The sequence below is a fragment of the Orbicella franksi genome, chromosome 1 (assembly GCF_964199315.1).
Source record: "Orbicella franksi chromosome 1, jaOrbFran1.1, whole genome shotgun sequence".
In the NCBI taxonomy this organism is placed as follows: Eukaryota; Metazoa; Cnidaria; class Anthozoa; order Scleractinia; family Merulinidae; genus Orbicella; species Orbicella franksi.
Genome location: NC_138145.1, coordinates 28239916 through 28256071, shown reverse-complemented (window position 1 = coordinate 28256071; position 16156 = coordinate 28239916). Strand labels below are relative to the sequence as shown.

Here is a 16156-nt window from a genome sequence, read left to right as displayed (position 1 = left end):
TGCTACTACAAGGGGATCGATTTTTCTTTGAACTCTGGGTGGCTTGTGGGAAACACTTCTTGCTACATTACCACATGCTGGTCATCCTTTAAACGTAGATGAAATAAACTCTATGCACTATTGTGAAGTGCATCATTTCAACAATATTTCCAAACCAATGATTCTAAATTTACTTATTTTAACTAAGTTTTTTTTTTTTGACTTTTACTCATTTCTGTCGATGATGCTTTTTTTGTTAATGGTAATGTGGCTACATGTAGGTGTCTAATCAAAATGTCTTTCAACAGGAAAAACAAGTCCAAAAAAGATGGCTCTCAAAAAATCTGAAACATTGAACAGAAGACTTACCCGTGATTGTCTTTCAAAAATAGAGTTTGCGGCCAGGTAATGAAGCTGCAAACAACAAACATAAATAAACCCCCAAAATGCAGAAAATGGGTAACTTGATGACCACATGGGAATCCCCCTGCACCATAAACTATACATGACCAGGAAATTTGTCATACTTAGCCTCTATCCCAATGCAACTATACTCTCTTGGCCTGAGTAATGCACCCTTAAAACTCAATAAGTTCAACCTTTCCACATCCAGGAGTAAACCAAGTATAAATTAAAAACAAGAAACTGAATAGCTGGTAACTTATACAGGTGTCCTGCAACAATAGACTAAGAGGACTAAACATTTGGAAGGTTACAGAATATGTCCAATAAAATGGCAGAGTATGTAATTTTAGACAACATCAGTGAGAATGACAGGTATACTTTGCATACCCTTAAGCTTGCCTATCAAAGAAAATTAGGGTATCATTTCCCACAACTGAGAACAATTTTGTAAGAAAAATCATGCTAACAATATGCTTTGCATTTTTTAACTTGTGATTAAAGCCAAAAGTAAAGTACTCCAACTCTATCCAGTATTTATCTCAATGGCACTGATACAAAAAATCAGTTCAAAGTATCTCATTTTGGAAAAGAGTTCTTTAAATCTCTTAAGCACTTAGCACTTTCACAACAAACTTGTAACCTACTGGTGTCCATTGCTCAATATCAGCTTTGTTGACGTCTGCACCTTTCTTCTCCACAAGAAAGGTCACCTTCTGCAGCAACACCTCATTAAGAGTTGAACAGCGGAGTTTTTGACAGAGCAAAGTGCGTCCACAGTCATCAGGAAAGTTGACATCAACATTTTCTAGACTTAATAGATAATCAGCACAAGGCATCTGGTCTTTCATGAGAGCAATGGCTAGTGGACTGACCTGAAAAATCAGTTATTCAAAACTGATTGGTACCGAACATCTTAATGAGTGGCATGAAGCCACATGAATAAGACTTAATTATACGCCATGCACAGAAAATTGTACTAATCAAAGGTTTGACAAGTGTTATGTTTTCATTTTCCTGACAAAAAATGTTTGACATTGCGGCATTGTACTGTCCATCATAGATGTTGTTCATTACATTAGTTTACAAGTAGCGCTACCCTTGCAAAACAAATTTCTAGCTTTCTGTCAAGGTCTGGAAGTTTCTAGAAATTTCTAGAATGTGACAGCTTTATTCCAGAATCAAATTCCAGCTTTTTTCCAGAATTTTTTTTTCCAGTTTTTGCAAGTTTTGGATTCTGTCAAAATCTGGAAATAGCTGGAACTTGACACATCTACCAGTTGTTGCAAGATTTTGACAGTTTTTTCCAGGGTTGATTTCTTGCAGGAAACTGGAATAAACCAGAAACAGTTTACAGCTTATTGAGATTTAACAAAAATGAAAGAAATTCCCAGTATATTCCAGTTTTTGTCAGTGTGAATTTAACTCTTTTCAGATAACAACTGAAAGAAATGAGTTAAGTTGTCAGCTTGCTATGTATTTAAGAAGTTTTTATTACAAATAAGAAAACTTACAATTTATATGTGACTGTATGATTACAACTAATGACCAATTACTTCATTGTTAAACAAAGCATTTGATCATCTTTTCTAGTTCTTTTTTGGAGTTATTTATAGTGGTGTACACTGATTATTGAGTGTATAAATATCTTACACGTTATTAACAGTTAAAATATTATTGATGACATACTTTGTTCAAAAAACCCAAGCAATTTCATCGGCAATGGCCACAAAAATTTGGAGCCCTGGCTTAGTTTTTAAGATAGATGCAATCAATGGCAAAAAGTGGGTCAACTTTGTTGCTATGCAACAGAACAGTGCAACCTTAATTTATGACTTAAACACAATGAAAGGTACAGTAGAGAGTTACCTAGAAAAAATTTGCCAAACCATTCAAAACAGTTTTCTACATATCCACATGTATCTACATGTCAACTCTCCCCAATGTCACAAACATCTACTTGAACAATTACTTGTAATATCATAATTCAATATCTCCTTTATTACAGCATTTGTTATGTAATCCTTAAAATTTATGATATTTGATTTTTTAAGGCTGATTTTCATTTGCTTCTTTTTTTTAATAGGTATGGTGTTGAAGAAAGGCTTTCCAGCAGCAACAAGGTCATCTGTGAGAAAAGATCTTGGGCTGTTACTAAAAAAGGCCAGAGCAAATGGAGCGAAAAAAGATAGGAAATAGACTGTAATTTGCCTCATGAAAGTTTTAAATTGTTTTAAAATAAAAAGTTACTGTTTTGGAACTGTTTTGACTCCTGTATTTGTTGGGCATGGGACTCCTTTATTGAATAAGGAGCTTGGTAAAGTTCATGGCAATTGCCCTTTGTTGAATTGAATTAATTTCTAATAGCTGGCAGGGGCTGATATGCTATAAGGAACCAGCTAAAACCATCAGAATTATATGCTGGCTGGGAAAATGCACAGAAAAATCCTGAAAACTGGAATATCCTAGAAAAAACTGGAAATGAATACATTATCTCTGCCTGCTTTTATTAAGGGAATGCAAGAATTTTCTAGAAAAATCTAGAAAGCAGCATCTGTAATAACCTGGAAAAAGCTGGAAAAATCTTACTTGATCCCGAATTATGATTTCTGGAATAAAGCTCGCATTTCCACCCTAATTAGCATGTTTCATTAACATTCTAGATTTTTCTAGAATTTTCCAGAAAAGAAAACTGGTAAATTCTAGAAATTTCTAGAAATTATTTCTGTAATATTCCTAGAAAAATTCTAGAAATTCCTAGAATATTCCAGATTTGTTTTACAAGGGTAGCGATGTATCAGTGCATTTTCTGAAAAATAGCTCTCAGTTACTTTCAGCAGCCACTCAGTTCTTACATTAGTTCTGCGAAACTAGATTCAAGACCACTATACTTGCCTTCCATTGGTTAGCAGCATTTGGATCTGCTCCAGCTTTTATGAGCATTTTCAAGCAATGCAGCCAGCCATATGCTGCAGCATAGTGAACTGGAGTGTTACCAGACGTGTCTGCAGCACATGGATCAACACCGATCCTGAGAAGGTATGCTGCAACTGGTGAGTGGCCATTCTTCACTGCATAAATCAAGGCTGTCTTGTTCCATTTACCTATGATGGATAAATAATACAGAAATAAATGGCACCAGGAGTACCGGTAAGTTAAAAATTGCAATAAAATGGAAATACATATTCTGGATCAGACCTGATTGTCTCAAATGTTCACTGGTACCTCAGACTACATGTATGTAGGAAGTGTATAGCTTGATACAAAATTGATATAATTAATATTATCACATCTAGATACAGCCACAGTTTCTTGATTAAACACCATGTGCTTGTTATGATCTACCTTTCTTGTCAGGTGAAGCCTTGAGTTCAACAAGTGCTTTAACAACATCCAGATGCCCTTTAGCAGCTGCCAGCATCAAGGCTGAAACATTTCCTCTGAAGGAGCCAGTCTGAAGATTTATGTTAGCACCAGCTGCAACTAGCAACTTAATGGTGCTCTGTTTAAACAAAAGGAAAACAATCTTTGACATCTTCTGAAATTCAACTTCATAAAAAGCTTTGTAGCCAAACAAAACTGAAAATGATTGTTAAAATGTCCATGTACATTAGACTATACTTCTGATATGTATAATTATGTATTATTGTGGAACATGTACAACTCAGTTACAAGAGACAAAGGTCTCACTAAAACTTAAAATCCAGTTTTTGTAGCATGAAACAACTTGGCATACAATTATGTCTGAATGTGTGCCTGTTGACTAGTCCATCACAATACCTTGGTACATGTATATTGACTAGGTTGCCCCAATAAATAGGTTTGAGACATTCATACATCTGAGCTGAGAAAACCCACAAATTTAGGACAAGGGCAATATTCAGGTTCAACCCCATCCACCGCAGTATCTTTACTGTGATACTTGCACTTATTGTTAGAAGCCACCTGATAAAAGTGTGACCTTCATTTGGTATAAGCTACAACAGCATGTACATGTCATGATACTGTCACATTCCAGCACTTGAGATTACAATTTTTGAGCATAGTGTTGGTTTGATATGAAGGTGTTTGAATTTTCCTGTCAACTGCAACAACAGTAGGCCTAATTTTCACAGGTAGTGGTACAAAGTTGTATTGCCGATAGTGGAATTTTCAGCTGTGCTTGTTACATGTAATTCACTGTGTTGTGATTTGAATTTTGCTTGGTGTGCTTTTACTAATTGTGCTTTTGTTTGAGCTGGACTCATGTTTTGTTTGCCATGAACAAAGCATCACATATTAAAGAGATATCTGTTATATGAATAACAAAGAAAATGTGTGGAGCAGAAAACATGTGCAGCTAATGCATTAGCGAAAATGCGTACTACAAATTAACGCAGATGTCCTTCACACTGAGGGAGTGTTAAAAACAGGTCTGCAATGTTCGCTTATCTCTGAGCAGTACTGTACCTGCCGCTGACAAGTACACATACAGTAGCCAACAACAACACCAGTGCCTACCAGGTGTCCATGTTTAGCAGCATAGTGAATTGCTGCCTTGGTGTGCCTATTCTTAACATCAATGGCAACTCTTGGTTTCTTAATGATTTCTTCATGATCATCCTCCATATCATCGATATTCTGATCTTCAATAGCTAAAAGTTCTTTCACATTCTCATCTCGCCCATGCTTACAAGCAATCATTAGAGGCGTGAAACCTTTTGGTCCAGGGTCATTCGGGTCGGCACCCCTGAAGAAAGATCAGTTTGATTTGTTTATTTAACAAGTACTGGTAAAAGCATGATCCTACATTGTACACCCTAACAAAATAAATGATGACTGACCTTGAATGAACTCACATAACTATTCACAATAGCTTCTCTGAAGTAATATCAACAACTCCATTATTTACAAACTTGGAAGAGTAATTGCACTATAATTTCTCTGAATGATATGAGCTTGCAAAATAATACAAAGAAGGGATGCCTTGTGTTGCATTGCTTTTAACACCACTGACAGGGCTGTGCCCTAGAAGCACTCGGGTGCCACAGGCAACCAACTTTGCCTTTGGGCAACTAGAAAAACTTTCTTTCTTCATAATTTATATGCTTAAGAGCTGAGCACCCAGGATCTTGTGGTTAGGGACCTTTGAACATCTTGCAATTTTTAGAACACAGCCTTGACTGAAATTTTTTTTCCTACACCTTACATCAATTCTCTGAAACAATATTTTGACCACAACTTTTACTTCCTTTATGCTACCTGACTACCACAGATTAGAGCTGCTGATCTGCAATCAATTAATTATTAAGTTTTTAGCACTGTGCATTCAGTACCTTGCCAGCAACACCTTTAGAGGGCCAGGACCTTCACAGGCAGCAGCATAATGCATTGGTTTGAAGCCATCTTTGTCTGGGATGCTATGTTCTGGTACTGAGTTTAACAGAGCTTTGAGGTAGTCACCATTTGGATTGATACAGGCACAATGAATTGGTAAGATCTGAACAAGAGACATTAACTTAAGTATATTCATGTGACAATATCTATACATGGGTAAGTGAAGTTTTTGTAGAAACATTTTTGATGAAATTAATTAACTACCCAAATTAAAATATATATATATATTAATAATTAATACATCCTCCTAGTAAGTACTTTTCAGGGCCTAGTGAGAATGGCTTTCAGGCTAGTACATCATCCAATTGTAGTTACAGCATGCCCAGCAGCTCAAAAATTGGTTTTCTATGCACTCTACAAGTCTGATGAAATTCATGGACAATAAGGTCCTCAAGTACACATAGTAAACTGAACTAGAATTTAATTGGAATTACATCCATTCCTTATTTATTCTGTTTAAGCAGGAAAGGTTTCACTCAGACAAGTATAACTGTACCTCAAGAGCAAGGTGATGACCTAAAATACAGAGTATGACTAGATCCTGATCATGACCAGCATCAAATTAACGTTACAGTTTTTTGTACATTGGTAGGTGGAAATTATTTTAAAAAAGTTGACCATTCCAGTTCCCCAAGTTAACGTCATCTACGGGTAAATGGTATTTTGTTATAGATTGTGATATAATTGTGATATAATCTCTGTGTATTTATCAGGTGTTTCATTAACATTTTCAGCAGGAGGGTAAATGGTTGTCACAGGCCAGGCTGTCCAAACGTTCTGACCTGAACTTCTTTTCATTATAAGTACTTTAAACTTTCCTTTAGATGGTCAAACCAGGTTGGCAACATTGTCCTCACAGCCTGTCAACCCCATGCCCGGTCCACTGTTTGCACTAGTTTCACATCCACAGATTTGTATGTTACAAATTCAATAAGGGACTTCCCTTGTTAGTTAAGGTACCATTGAAAATGGAGAGACATTAATTTTGTTTAATTACTTTCCACATGCATAAACATGTTTCTTCATTTCTGCTGTTCATCTTCAGCAAGTACCGGTACTTACAATTTTGTTTTCCACAGGCTTCTTCTTCACCGACTGGCTTCTAAAGTTTGACAGGTCTTTGTCATCATTTAACAGTACCTGGCAAACAGACGTTTTATTGCATTTAGTACCCTTTTAAACTTCCTAAATTGGGTAAAATTGTTTCCTCACAAATAATGTTACTACAAATACATGTGATGTAAATTGTCTAGAAAACAATTATGTATCATGTATCATTAAATTGTTAAGACTGCCATACAGGCACTTCAAAGGTACATGTAACATTTGTACATGTCACAACTTTTTGGACGGTCACAATAGTTGTGGTTACACATCTTCCTTTTACCGTGGTAAAAGAGCTTTTTACCTCAGGAAACTCACAAATCATGTGTGACTGCCATTTCCCAAGGTAAATTTACTGTGGTGTATTTCCATGAATGCATCAAAAAGAACAAAAGAATCACCCATAACATTAACCAAGGTAAATAGGCAGGTTATTCAAGTACCCCAAGATAAAATTAATGACCAATCGCAAGGCAAGCCTTAAAGATAAGCAAATAAAATAGACAGTGGAATTTAATTCAAATATGATGGCGTGAGGTTTAGATTTCCGCAGGTCAACTTTGCATGTTCAAGGCAGCAAAAACGTGGTCTTTCTTCAAATCATGGCTTGATGGCATGCAATTTGTAAGTATAAGGAAGATCTATTATGCAATATCTTAGATTATTTTGATTTCATCTCTAGGCCTAGAAAGTCTAGAAACAACCTGCATTAACAAGGAGATTTAAATAATAGATTCTTATTTAATCAAAACCACCAGCTTCATGGGCCCAGTGAAATGCCCAGTTTTCAAGATGCTTTTCCAAGTGCTGCTGGTTTGACCTAATGCATGATCGTTCAGTAGCTGTTGAAACCACATTTGCAGACATGGAAGAACCCAAACACTTCTGAGAGCGCATGCATGTGATACACGATTATAATTCGCAGTGCTGTCAAGTAGTAAATACTGTGAGCTAATTGGCATTTATAAAGCGCAAACAGAGTCTTCACCTTCTAATTCTTCACTGTATGAAACGCTGACATAATAAAGCAGTATCTAGAGGACTCATGGAACAACATAAGTAATAAAAGCAAGATGATACTAGTAAGCTCCCTCGAATTATCCATTTTTCACATTTCACACCAGTCCAAAGTATGAAAGATTGACCTTCAGGTGAAGAGTTTTGTGTGTGACTGCAAACACCTCGGTAACATACTTCCTGCAGTGAGTTTATGTAACCTTGGTGTTAATACCTTGAGAATGCTATTTACCTTGGTATGTGTAACCACAACTTATATCTGCAGAGAGTTATCAAATGTGTACTGTGTTAACTGTACATTACAAGTCAATTCATCTTACTGTTATATTATTACACTATTATACTATTATAATAGTACTGTCAAATGTGTACATGTATCACTACTTTAACATAAATATAAGGCTGAAAAAGCTCTTGAAGGTCCCAAAATAGAGGTGTTCACTATAAAACAGTTATTAATATATTTAATTTATTATGGGCATAAACAACTACATCACATGTGCACATAAAATTGTTGTAAGCATTCACATGAACCAAAATTAATTATTAATAAAATTTTCATGCGAGCGCATTAAAATTACAATCTGAATAATCTGTACCTCTTTATGCAGGAAGTTGAACCCAAATCCAAACTTGTCCACACCCTTACTAACAAAGTAGCCAGCCACTTTTCTGTTTCCATGTCTTATAGCCTTCCATATACTGTTAATACCTGTCTAAAATGTGTTAAGCAATATTAATTGAATCCTACTAAGTGTAAATATTTACCATGCCATATATGTCTGAATATTCACTATATAAGCTGTGAATGTACCTCTTATAGTAATAATTATGTGAATCGTTCACTCCATGTCCACCCCACGTTTCGCCCCATGAAATGACTCACCCAATCCATCTATGCCCAATATCCTAAGGACTACATAGTTGCATCATTAGGCAGTGAAATGCCCTACAATCTACACATACATGCATGTACAACAGTGCAACCTACACAAACTGTACCAACATATGGCCTACCAAATGACTTTCTTAATAAGCTAAGTCATGGCCTAACCCAAGACATGTCTTGTCCTAACCGTTGGACTAAATAATAATGTACCAAGTTACCGGTCCTAGACATGTGCATGTACTTAATTACCCCACATGCACTCTTTTACCTGCCCCACAACCTACCCAGTGACCTACAGAGCTTCTAATTCTGTGTACTGTACATTCTGTGCACTGTATATGCAATACAACCCGAGTGCCTTGTGACTCACCCTTTCACTATACAAGGTGTACACATATGTCCCAAGAGGGAGGGAGGGGGATACACAGGTAAAATAGAGACAAGGAGGTGAAAACACTTTTTTTGGAATAATATATACACTCAGTGTCTTTCTTTTAGATACTGTACCTGTTCTAGGTCATGGAGAGTTGATTTCTCCACTACACTCAACTCGTTCAAAAGTATTTTTACAGTCTCAAGTGGAACTCCTTTCGTGAAGCAGAATTCCAAAAGATGTGAGGAATGATGGCCCTTCTTGTGAAATCCATTTATATCCTGAAAATGAATGAAAAATTAGAATAAAAAGGATAATTTTAATTCATTACTCATTAAGTATCAAAGTACAAATGTAATATATATACATAAATACATGCACATTATTTTTATAATTTTTTAAGACATTCACATGCATACCACAATTGAATACAATTAAAGGGCTATTGTCTAAATACTCACTAATTTTAATTAGTGTTTAGCTATTTGAAAAGTGGTTTGGCTATTTAACTTCCTCCAGTATACATGTACTGTACTTGTAATTCATGCCACTCTAGATATCTTGACTATATAACTGCCACTTTTTGTTGGCAGTTGTACCAGTGTAAAGAGTATTCGTTTATTCAACTTTAAGTCCAAGTCAACACTAATTTGTACTCTGATTATAGCCAAATGAAATCTAGGTAAAAATATTCTCACACAAAGGAATGCATTATTTCCTTCTCTAGATCCTCTGCTGGAGTGTAGCTCTCTCACTGCGTGACCAAAGGTGTAAAAGTTATATCTGCAAAGAGAACAGAAACCCGCATCAGCCTGCAGAGCTTTAAGTTGTTGTTGTATATTTGTTGATTGTCTTATCAATTACATTTTAAAAATGTACTCAACTAGCTAGAGTCATTTCCAGTTGCATAATGCTAAAACCAAAGCAATCACAAATTATGACCATGCAAGAAGACAAGAGATGAGCATTCACAATGAACTGGCAAAAAAAAGGTGCTTTCAAAGAACAAGGCAGGAACTTGACTTCTGAATAAATCTGTACGCATGCATGTATATGCCAGAAGTGGCAAGCACAGTGGCCTCATGGTTTAAGTGCAGTTGCCTCTGAATCAAGCAGTCCTGGTTCATTAGCCCTGGCCAAGGACATTGTGTTGTGTTCTCGGACAAGACACTTTACTCTCATATTGCCTCTCTCCTGACTCAGGTGTATAAATGGGTACCAGCAAACTTAATGCTGGAAGGTAAACCTGTGATGGACTAGCATCCCATCCAGGGGGAAGTAGAAATACTCCTAGTCACTTTGTGCTTTTGAAACTGGGATAAGCATATTTTCATATACAAACTTTACCTACCTACAGTACCAAACATCTAAAAAAGGGAAAAGTCAGTGGCTGGCAGCCAGACCAGCACATTTTCTGTAACAATTTGAAGGAGTATTTCTACTCTCCCCCTCTCCCCCTGGATGAACAGCCACACTGTAGTGCACCCCAGGGTTACCCGGCCCACAGCATCAAATTTGCAATTACCCATTTAAATACAAGAGTAAAGTATCTTGCCTAAGAACACAACATAATGACCCCAGTTAAGGCTCAAACATTAGGACCTCTCAATCCAGAAATCATAAGGTGGTCATGCCTATATATACCATAAATTATAGAGTGCAGTCAGGCTTAATATTCAGTACTATAATTATTGATATCTAAAGTACAAAATTTTATGTATGCATTGTACACGAACACAATGTAGAAACACAGGATCAAACATTCAAAACGTACATGTCCAGATGACTGTCCAGATGACTAAAGTACATTTAATGTACAAGGTAGAGTGTTAATGTGCACAATCACGAAACAGTGTAGGACAGGATTTATAAAAATGAAAGACAAACAGTACAGCATTATATGCACAGATAATTCCCCAAAATTACTCACGTTCCAGTATCCATGCGATCAAGTGAAACTGTGGGTTCATTGTAGCGACGTGATGCAGATGCATTATTGTGTAGCTCTGACAATAAAAGTTTCAGGGCTTCATGGTTCTCATTCAGGAGTGCATAATGTAATGCTGATAACTGGATATCAGGACTTCTGGGCCAGTGAACCTACCAGAGCAGAAAATAAATCAAACAGGTTTGGTACTGTGTAATTTGTGAAGCTACAGTCGGCATTAAATTTCACGATTCAAGCGTTCTCAACTACACTTAATTTTTCAAAAGTCTGAACTTTTTAAAATTTCTAAATAAACTGGAACAAGCAAAACGCATTTTTAAAAATTAACTTTTAAGGTAAACCGGAACAAGCAAAAGGCAAAACGTTATTTCACAACAAAAGATACAAAATGGATTTAGTTTGAAATGTGTATTTGTCAATACATATCCCTTATATGTTGTTGTTATTACAATGTACTTAATCATTTTTTTCTGTGATTTGAATTTTCTGTGTGGGACTGCTAAGTTTTGTGTATTTAAATTTCGTAAGGATTTTTATTCATGATTCTTTTAATTTTATTCACAATTTATTTACAATCACGAAAATCACGAACTTTAAAGACCCATGAAATAAGTACCAAATAAGATAAAAGTATTTGATGTAGGATGTAAACCATGTCTGAATGATGTATCCATTATCAAATGTTTCTTAATTTATCTCAGTATTTAAACAGAAACAATGAAGGCACACATACCGTGTAGACGTTTGCTCTGTCATCAATAACACCCTTCAACATTTCCATGTCATTTAGTAACACTGCTCTGATTGCCAGTTTCACAGGCATCAAAGAAACATCATCTCTAAAATAAAATAAAAAATTATCTGGCAATAGGTTATTTCAATTATGAGGAAGAGGAGCATTATTTTGATTGGCTCTCTATGACTAGCATAAATTTTCAATATGGTTCATTCAAAAGAAGCACTCGAAAATTAGTTTTGTCAATTTTCTTCTCTGAAACATGGAAGAAGAGAATGCCGTTTTCTATTAAGAACAAACATTTTCACCTATGTTTGGTCAATGTTCAGTTTTGGCGTGACTTCTTGAAAACTGGCTAAAAAATTATTAATAGTATACTTAAAATTACATCGCTGCATACAGTTCAATACTTTTCTTCTGTTAATACATGTATGTCGCTCAGCAAAAGTTGTAAAGAGCCAGAAGTATATGGGAAGTATTGCATTATCGGCCTCCTCTTATTAAATTTATTTTTATCTCTACTAGCTGGAATGAAACAAACCTGGTTTCAAATGTTGGATCTTTCTCAAGCAACTCTATATTCTCGATAGGAATCAGCACTCCTGCACGTCTTGGTTTATCTTTCTTCTCTGCAACTGCCTTCTTCTTTATCTCCTTCTTTGCCTTGGGCTCAGCAGGTTTTCGCTTCCGGCCTGGGCTCTTTGGGGGTGTAGTCACACTCTTCCTCTGCCCTCTCTTACCTTTATTTGCTGGGGAGGGAGTGGATGCAGACCTGGAACCTCTGCGTGTTCTTTTTGCAGGAGGTTCATCTTCTTCTTCCTCATCTGCAGCGTCCTCTTCACTCTCAGACTCTACATTATACACACAATTATAAGAACATTACAACTGATAGTTCAGGTTAGCAGTTTGCCATACCATAATTATAGTATACTAGTTAGGTAAAGTCTGCATTTGAGTCCAGTGGGACTACTGGTCCAACTGGTGTGAAACTGTACCACTGCCACACCTGTGGCTGTGGTGTTTGATTCCTAGCCAGCATCATTATGTTGTATTCTTGGGTAACACACCTTACTCCCAAAGTGCCTCTCTCCACCCAAGTTTATAAATGGGAAATAGTAAAATTTATTGCTAAGGGAAATTCTGCAATGGACTAATATTAACACCCAATCAGGGAAGCAGAAATGTACCCTTAGTAATTTCACACCAAGGAAACTAGAATATACATACATGACTTGTACATAAATGGGAGCTCTAGCGAGACTGGACACGTGGCCTGATACAGAATTTCCTCATTTCCACGTACATTAAACATATAAAATATAAACTTATTAAATGAGATCTGTATGAGAATACCACGAAATGTGTGTTACAGGATTCAAAAATGGTAGTACCCTTAAGTTTATGAATATAAATCTAGTTGCTGGACTCATTACAATGGTTGGATCTTTATAGTAAATGCCTCTTGTTATAGTCTCCATAGTTTAGCTAATTACATCCACAACACGGTACCTTCATCTTCCATGGTATCATCTTCTCCTCTTTCAGCAGCCAAAGCTTCTTTTAACAGTTTTTTAGTTTGTTTAATGTGTGGTTTGGAGATAGCAAACTTTTCAGGTTCCACCTCTGACATGGCCACTCGCGTAATGACAGAATCCATGTGGCAAACATCATCAAATGAAACCTAAAATATTGATTCAAAATTGTCTGCACAATATTCTTGAGCAATGAAGTAGTGTGGCACATCTACAAGTTCTCAAAAGGAGAGTAATGTGAAAGTGTAAAAATGGATTCTTTCAGGCTCACAAAAAAGAACCACTGGAATGAAACTGGGTCCTTTCCGACATGAAAAAGGGTTTATGGATAAGAAAGGGGAAGTGAAGGTTCACTCTTTCCTGTATGAGAAAGAAGGACTCAAAAATTAAGGCACTCTTTCTTGCTCAAACAAGGGAAGAGGTAGTGTGACACTTGCCCTTTTCTTGCTCAGTAAAGCGCTGCATGAGTGAAGGTGTACTGTACCCCCTAGAACTGTGAATCAACCAAATTTGGGTAAAACCAATTGATAACTATAGCCGAGCATATACGTGTAAAACAGTGAGGAATTACATTGTAGGTCACTAAAACCCAGGGATGTACACTGTGGCTATGAAAAATCTGAGGAGGTTAATAATAATTAGCCTCCTCAGAAACCCTGGCTTAGCTGGTTATTGATAATGCATACATACATACATACTTTATTGGCTCGTCCACACGGGGCTTTTCAGAGTCAATGTTACATTACAAAATTTAAAAACGCAGAAAGCCAAACACAACAATGATAACTTAAAAAGAAGACAAACGTGGAATAACAATTAAATAAAACAGTCATTAAGGAGCTTACACCTGAGTAGGCACTTGAAATCCGTCACGGATGGACAGAGTTTAAGTTCAGGCCGCAACTCATTTCACAGAGAGGTCACTCTATATTGAAAAGTCCTTTGACCGCTAGCAGTGCGGAAGAGTGTATGTTCAAAAGTTGAGAGTTCCTGGTAGTCCTTGTCGAGACGGCGGATCTTCTGACAAGTTTAGATGTCAAATACTCTGGAGCACATCCTGCCATGCACTTGAAAACCAGAACAGCAAAATGGAAATAAAGCTGTTGCCTGACTGGTAACCAGCGCAAGTCTTTTAGCAAAGGAGTTATGTGATCGAATTTTTTAGTGCCGCGCAAAATGTGACAAGCGAAATTCTGAACTGCTTGGAGCTTGTCCAAATTAGCTTGAGTAGTATTGCTCCAAACAGAAGAGCAATAGAATAATTTACGAAAAACTTGGGCATTTATAATAATAATCAAGGCGTGTTTATCAATAATCATTTTAATAACAAGCTAAGCCAGAATTTCTGACCCACAGAGTGTCAAAGTTACTCTGATATTGCCTTTGAAAGTCATTTACTGAGCAAAATGACGAAAACAAATCAGAGAACCATATTTCAACTGTGGGTGTGGCAATGTCACGCAATAAAAAATTCACGCAATCCGTTTAACCTTTGTTTACCGCAACTGTAGAAAATCCGGGCTCGACAATCTTTTATAAGCAATTCTGGAACATTTCTCGCCGTCAGTCTTTTCAAAAAGCTGGTGAAACGCGCCTCAAACACTAACAACTACTCTTGAAAACTTTTAACAAGCTTATGAGGTCTGACTTCTTTCAATCTTTTGACAAAGGATGATTTGCGAGTCTTTTTCTCCCTTGAATATATACTGTACACAATTAACACTTACGTACGATACCAGTCTATTAAAGAATCGGAAAGATTACAATAAAAGCAGTCGTTTTAATCCCACCTCGTACACATTTTCATCGACTCTGTTGAACCAAGCCACGTTGAAACTGGTCGCGCTTTCAGGGACATCTTCCAACACACGACAAACATAGAAATCGTCCTCCTCTCCGCGAACAGTTAAGAAGTCACCAACATAAAACTCAAACTCCTCAGTCAGTTCTACCGGTGCGTGAAGCACTCCACGTCTCTTCATGGACATCAGCCGGCGAGAAAGCCTGACTGGAGGATCCTCTTCGGTCGCGCGCGCTTGTCCTTCGCGAACGAACGCGGAGAACGACCTCTTATTCATTGCTGGACCAACTGAAACTTCCACAGGTTCATTTTCGTCTTCACTGGAAAGTGGCACATCTGTATCGCCTCCTTCGGAATCACTGTCGCCTTTGTCGTCAAGAAAAGCTTCTTCGTCCGGCAAGTTTGACAATTCCTCTGGTGCGATGTCTTCTTCAAGATCGTCCATCTCATGAGGGTCATCTTCTGTTAGATCAGCCTCGGATGCTGGACGGCTTGCAGATTCGCAAGTTTCTCGTTCTTGCTCCACCAGAATGGCTAGAGAAGACTGTTTTCTTAGAAGGCGAGTTCGCAGAGACATCGTTTGTTAGGAACGGCTTGGTTGAATTGAGCTTACTTCTTTGGAACTCAACTCTGAAGCACGATGTACTTTGTGAAACTTCACTCTGTGCACCTCTCTCTTTATAGCAAATCTAGTGACCACACAAACAACTGTAGTCAGCTTTATGTTAAATACAAACTAAAAAGCGTAGGTTGTAGTTCTGGGCAAGCCCGATCTTTCCAATTAAAGATTTGCAAAGCTGGCTTTCCGCTTTCCATTCAAGGCCATTCAACTCCCACGAGCGGCAGGAGCGTCGCACGGAGAAGCACTGGTTCCAGTTTGTGCAAACACCGTGACAAGTGTCACGGTATTAATGTCACAACACTGACTTGCAGAAATTGGTACAACACAAAACCATTCTTCACATCAGTAGGCCGTTCTGGACTTTCCCAAGCAAAAAG

The 16156-nt window shown here is 37.2% G+C and overlaps 1 protein-coding gene across 1 annotated transcript in view; it reads right to left on the bottom strand.

Moving 5' to 3' along the window:
• Positions 1–16007, bottom strand: part of LOC145501155 (poly [ADP-ribose] polymerase tankyrase-like) — a 41029-nt gene extending 25022 nt beyond the window's left edge. The window contains exons 1-15 of the mRNA XM_081480703.1: positions 15147–16007; positions 13334–13505; positions 12366–12675; positions 11822–11927; positions 11071–11240; positions 9839–9923; positions 9275–9421; positions 8478–8594; positions 6820–6897; positions 5697–5860; positions 4882–5110; positions 3727–3883; positions 3277–3485; positions 1029–1256; positions 349–393 (exon numbers count right to left, since the gene is read on the bottom strand). Coding sequence (XP_081336829.1) covers positions 349–393; positions 1029–1256; positions 3277–3485; positions 3727–3883; positions 4882–5110; positions 5697–5860; positions 6820–6897; positions 8478–8594; positions 9275–9421; positions 9839–9923; positions 11071–11240; positions 11822–11927; positions 12366–12675; positions 13334–13505; positions 15147–15734 — 2805 coding nt within the window. The 5' untranslated portion in view covers positions 15735–16007. The remainder of the gene's footprint in view (positions 1–348; positions 394–1028; positions 1257–3276; positions 3486–3726; positions 3884–4881; positions 5111–5696; positions 5861–6819; positions 6898–8477; positions 8595–9274; positions 9422–9838; positions 9924–11070; positions 11241–11821; positions 11928–12365; positions 12676–13333; positions 13506–15146) is intronic.
• Positions 16008–16156: the final 149 nt, after the last annotated feature.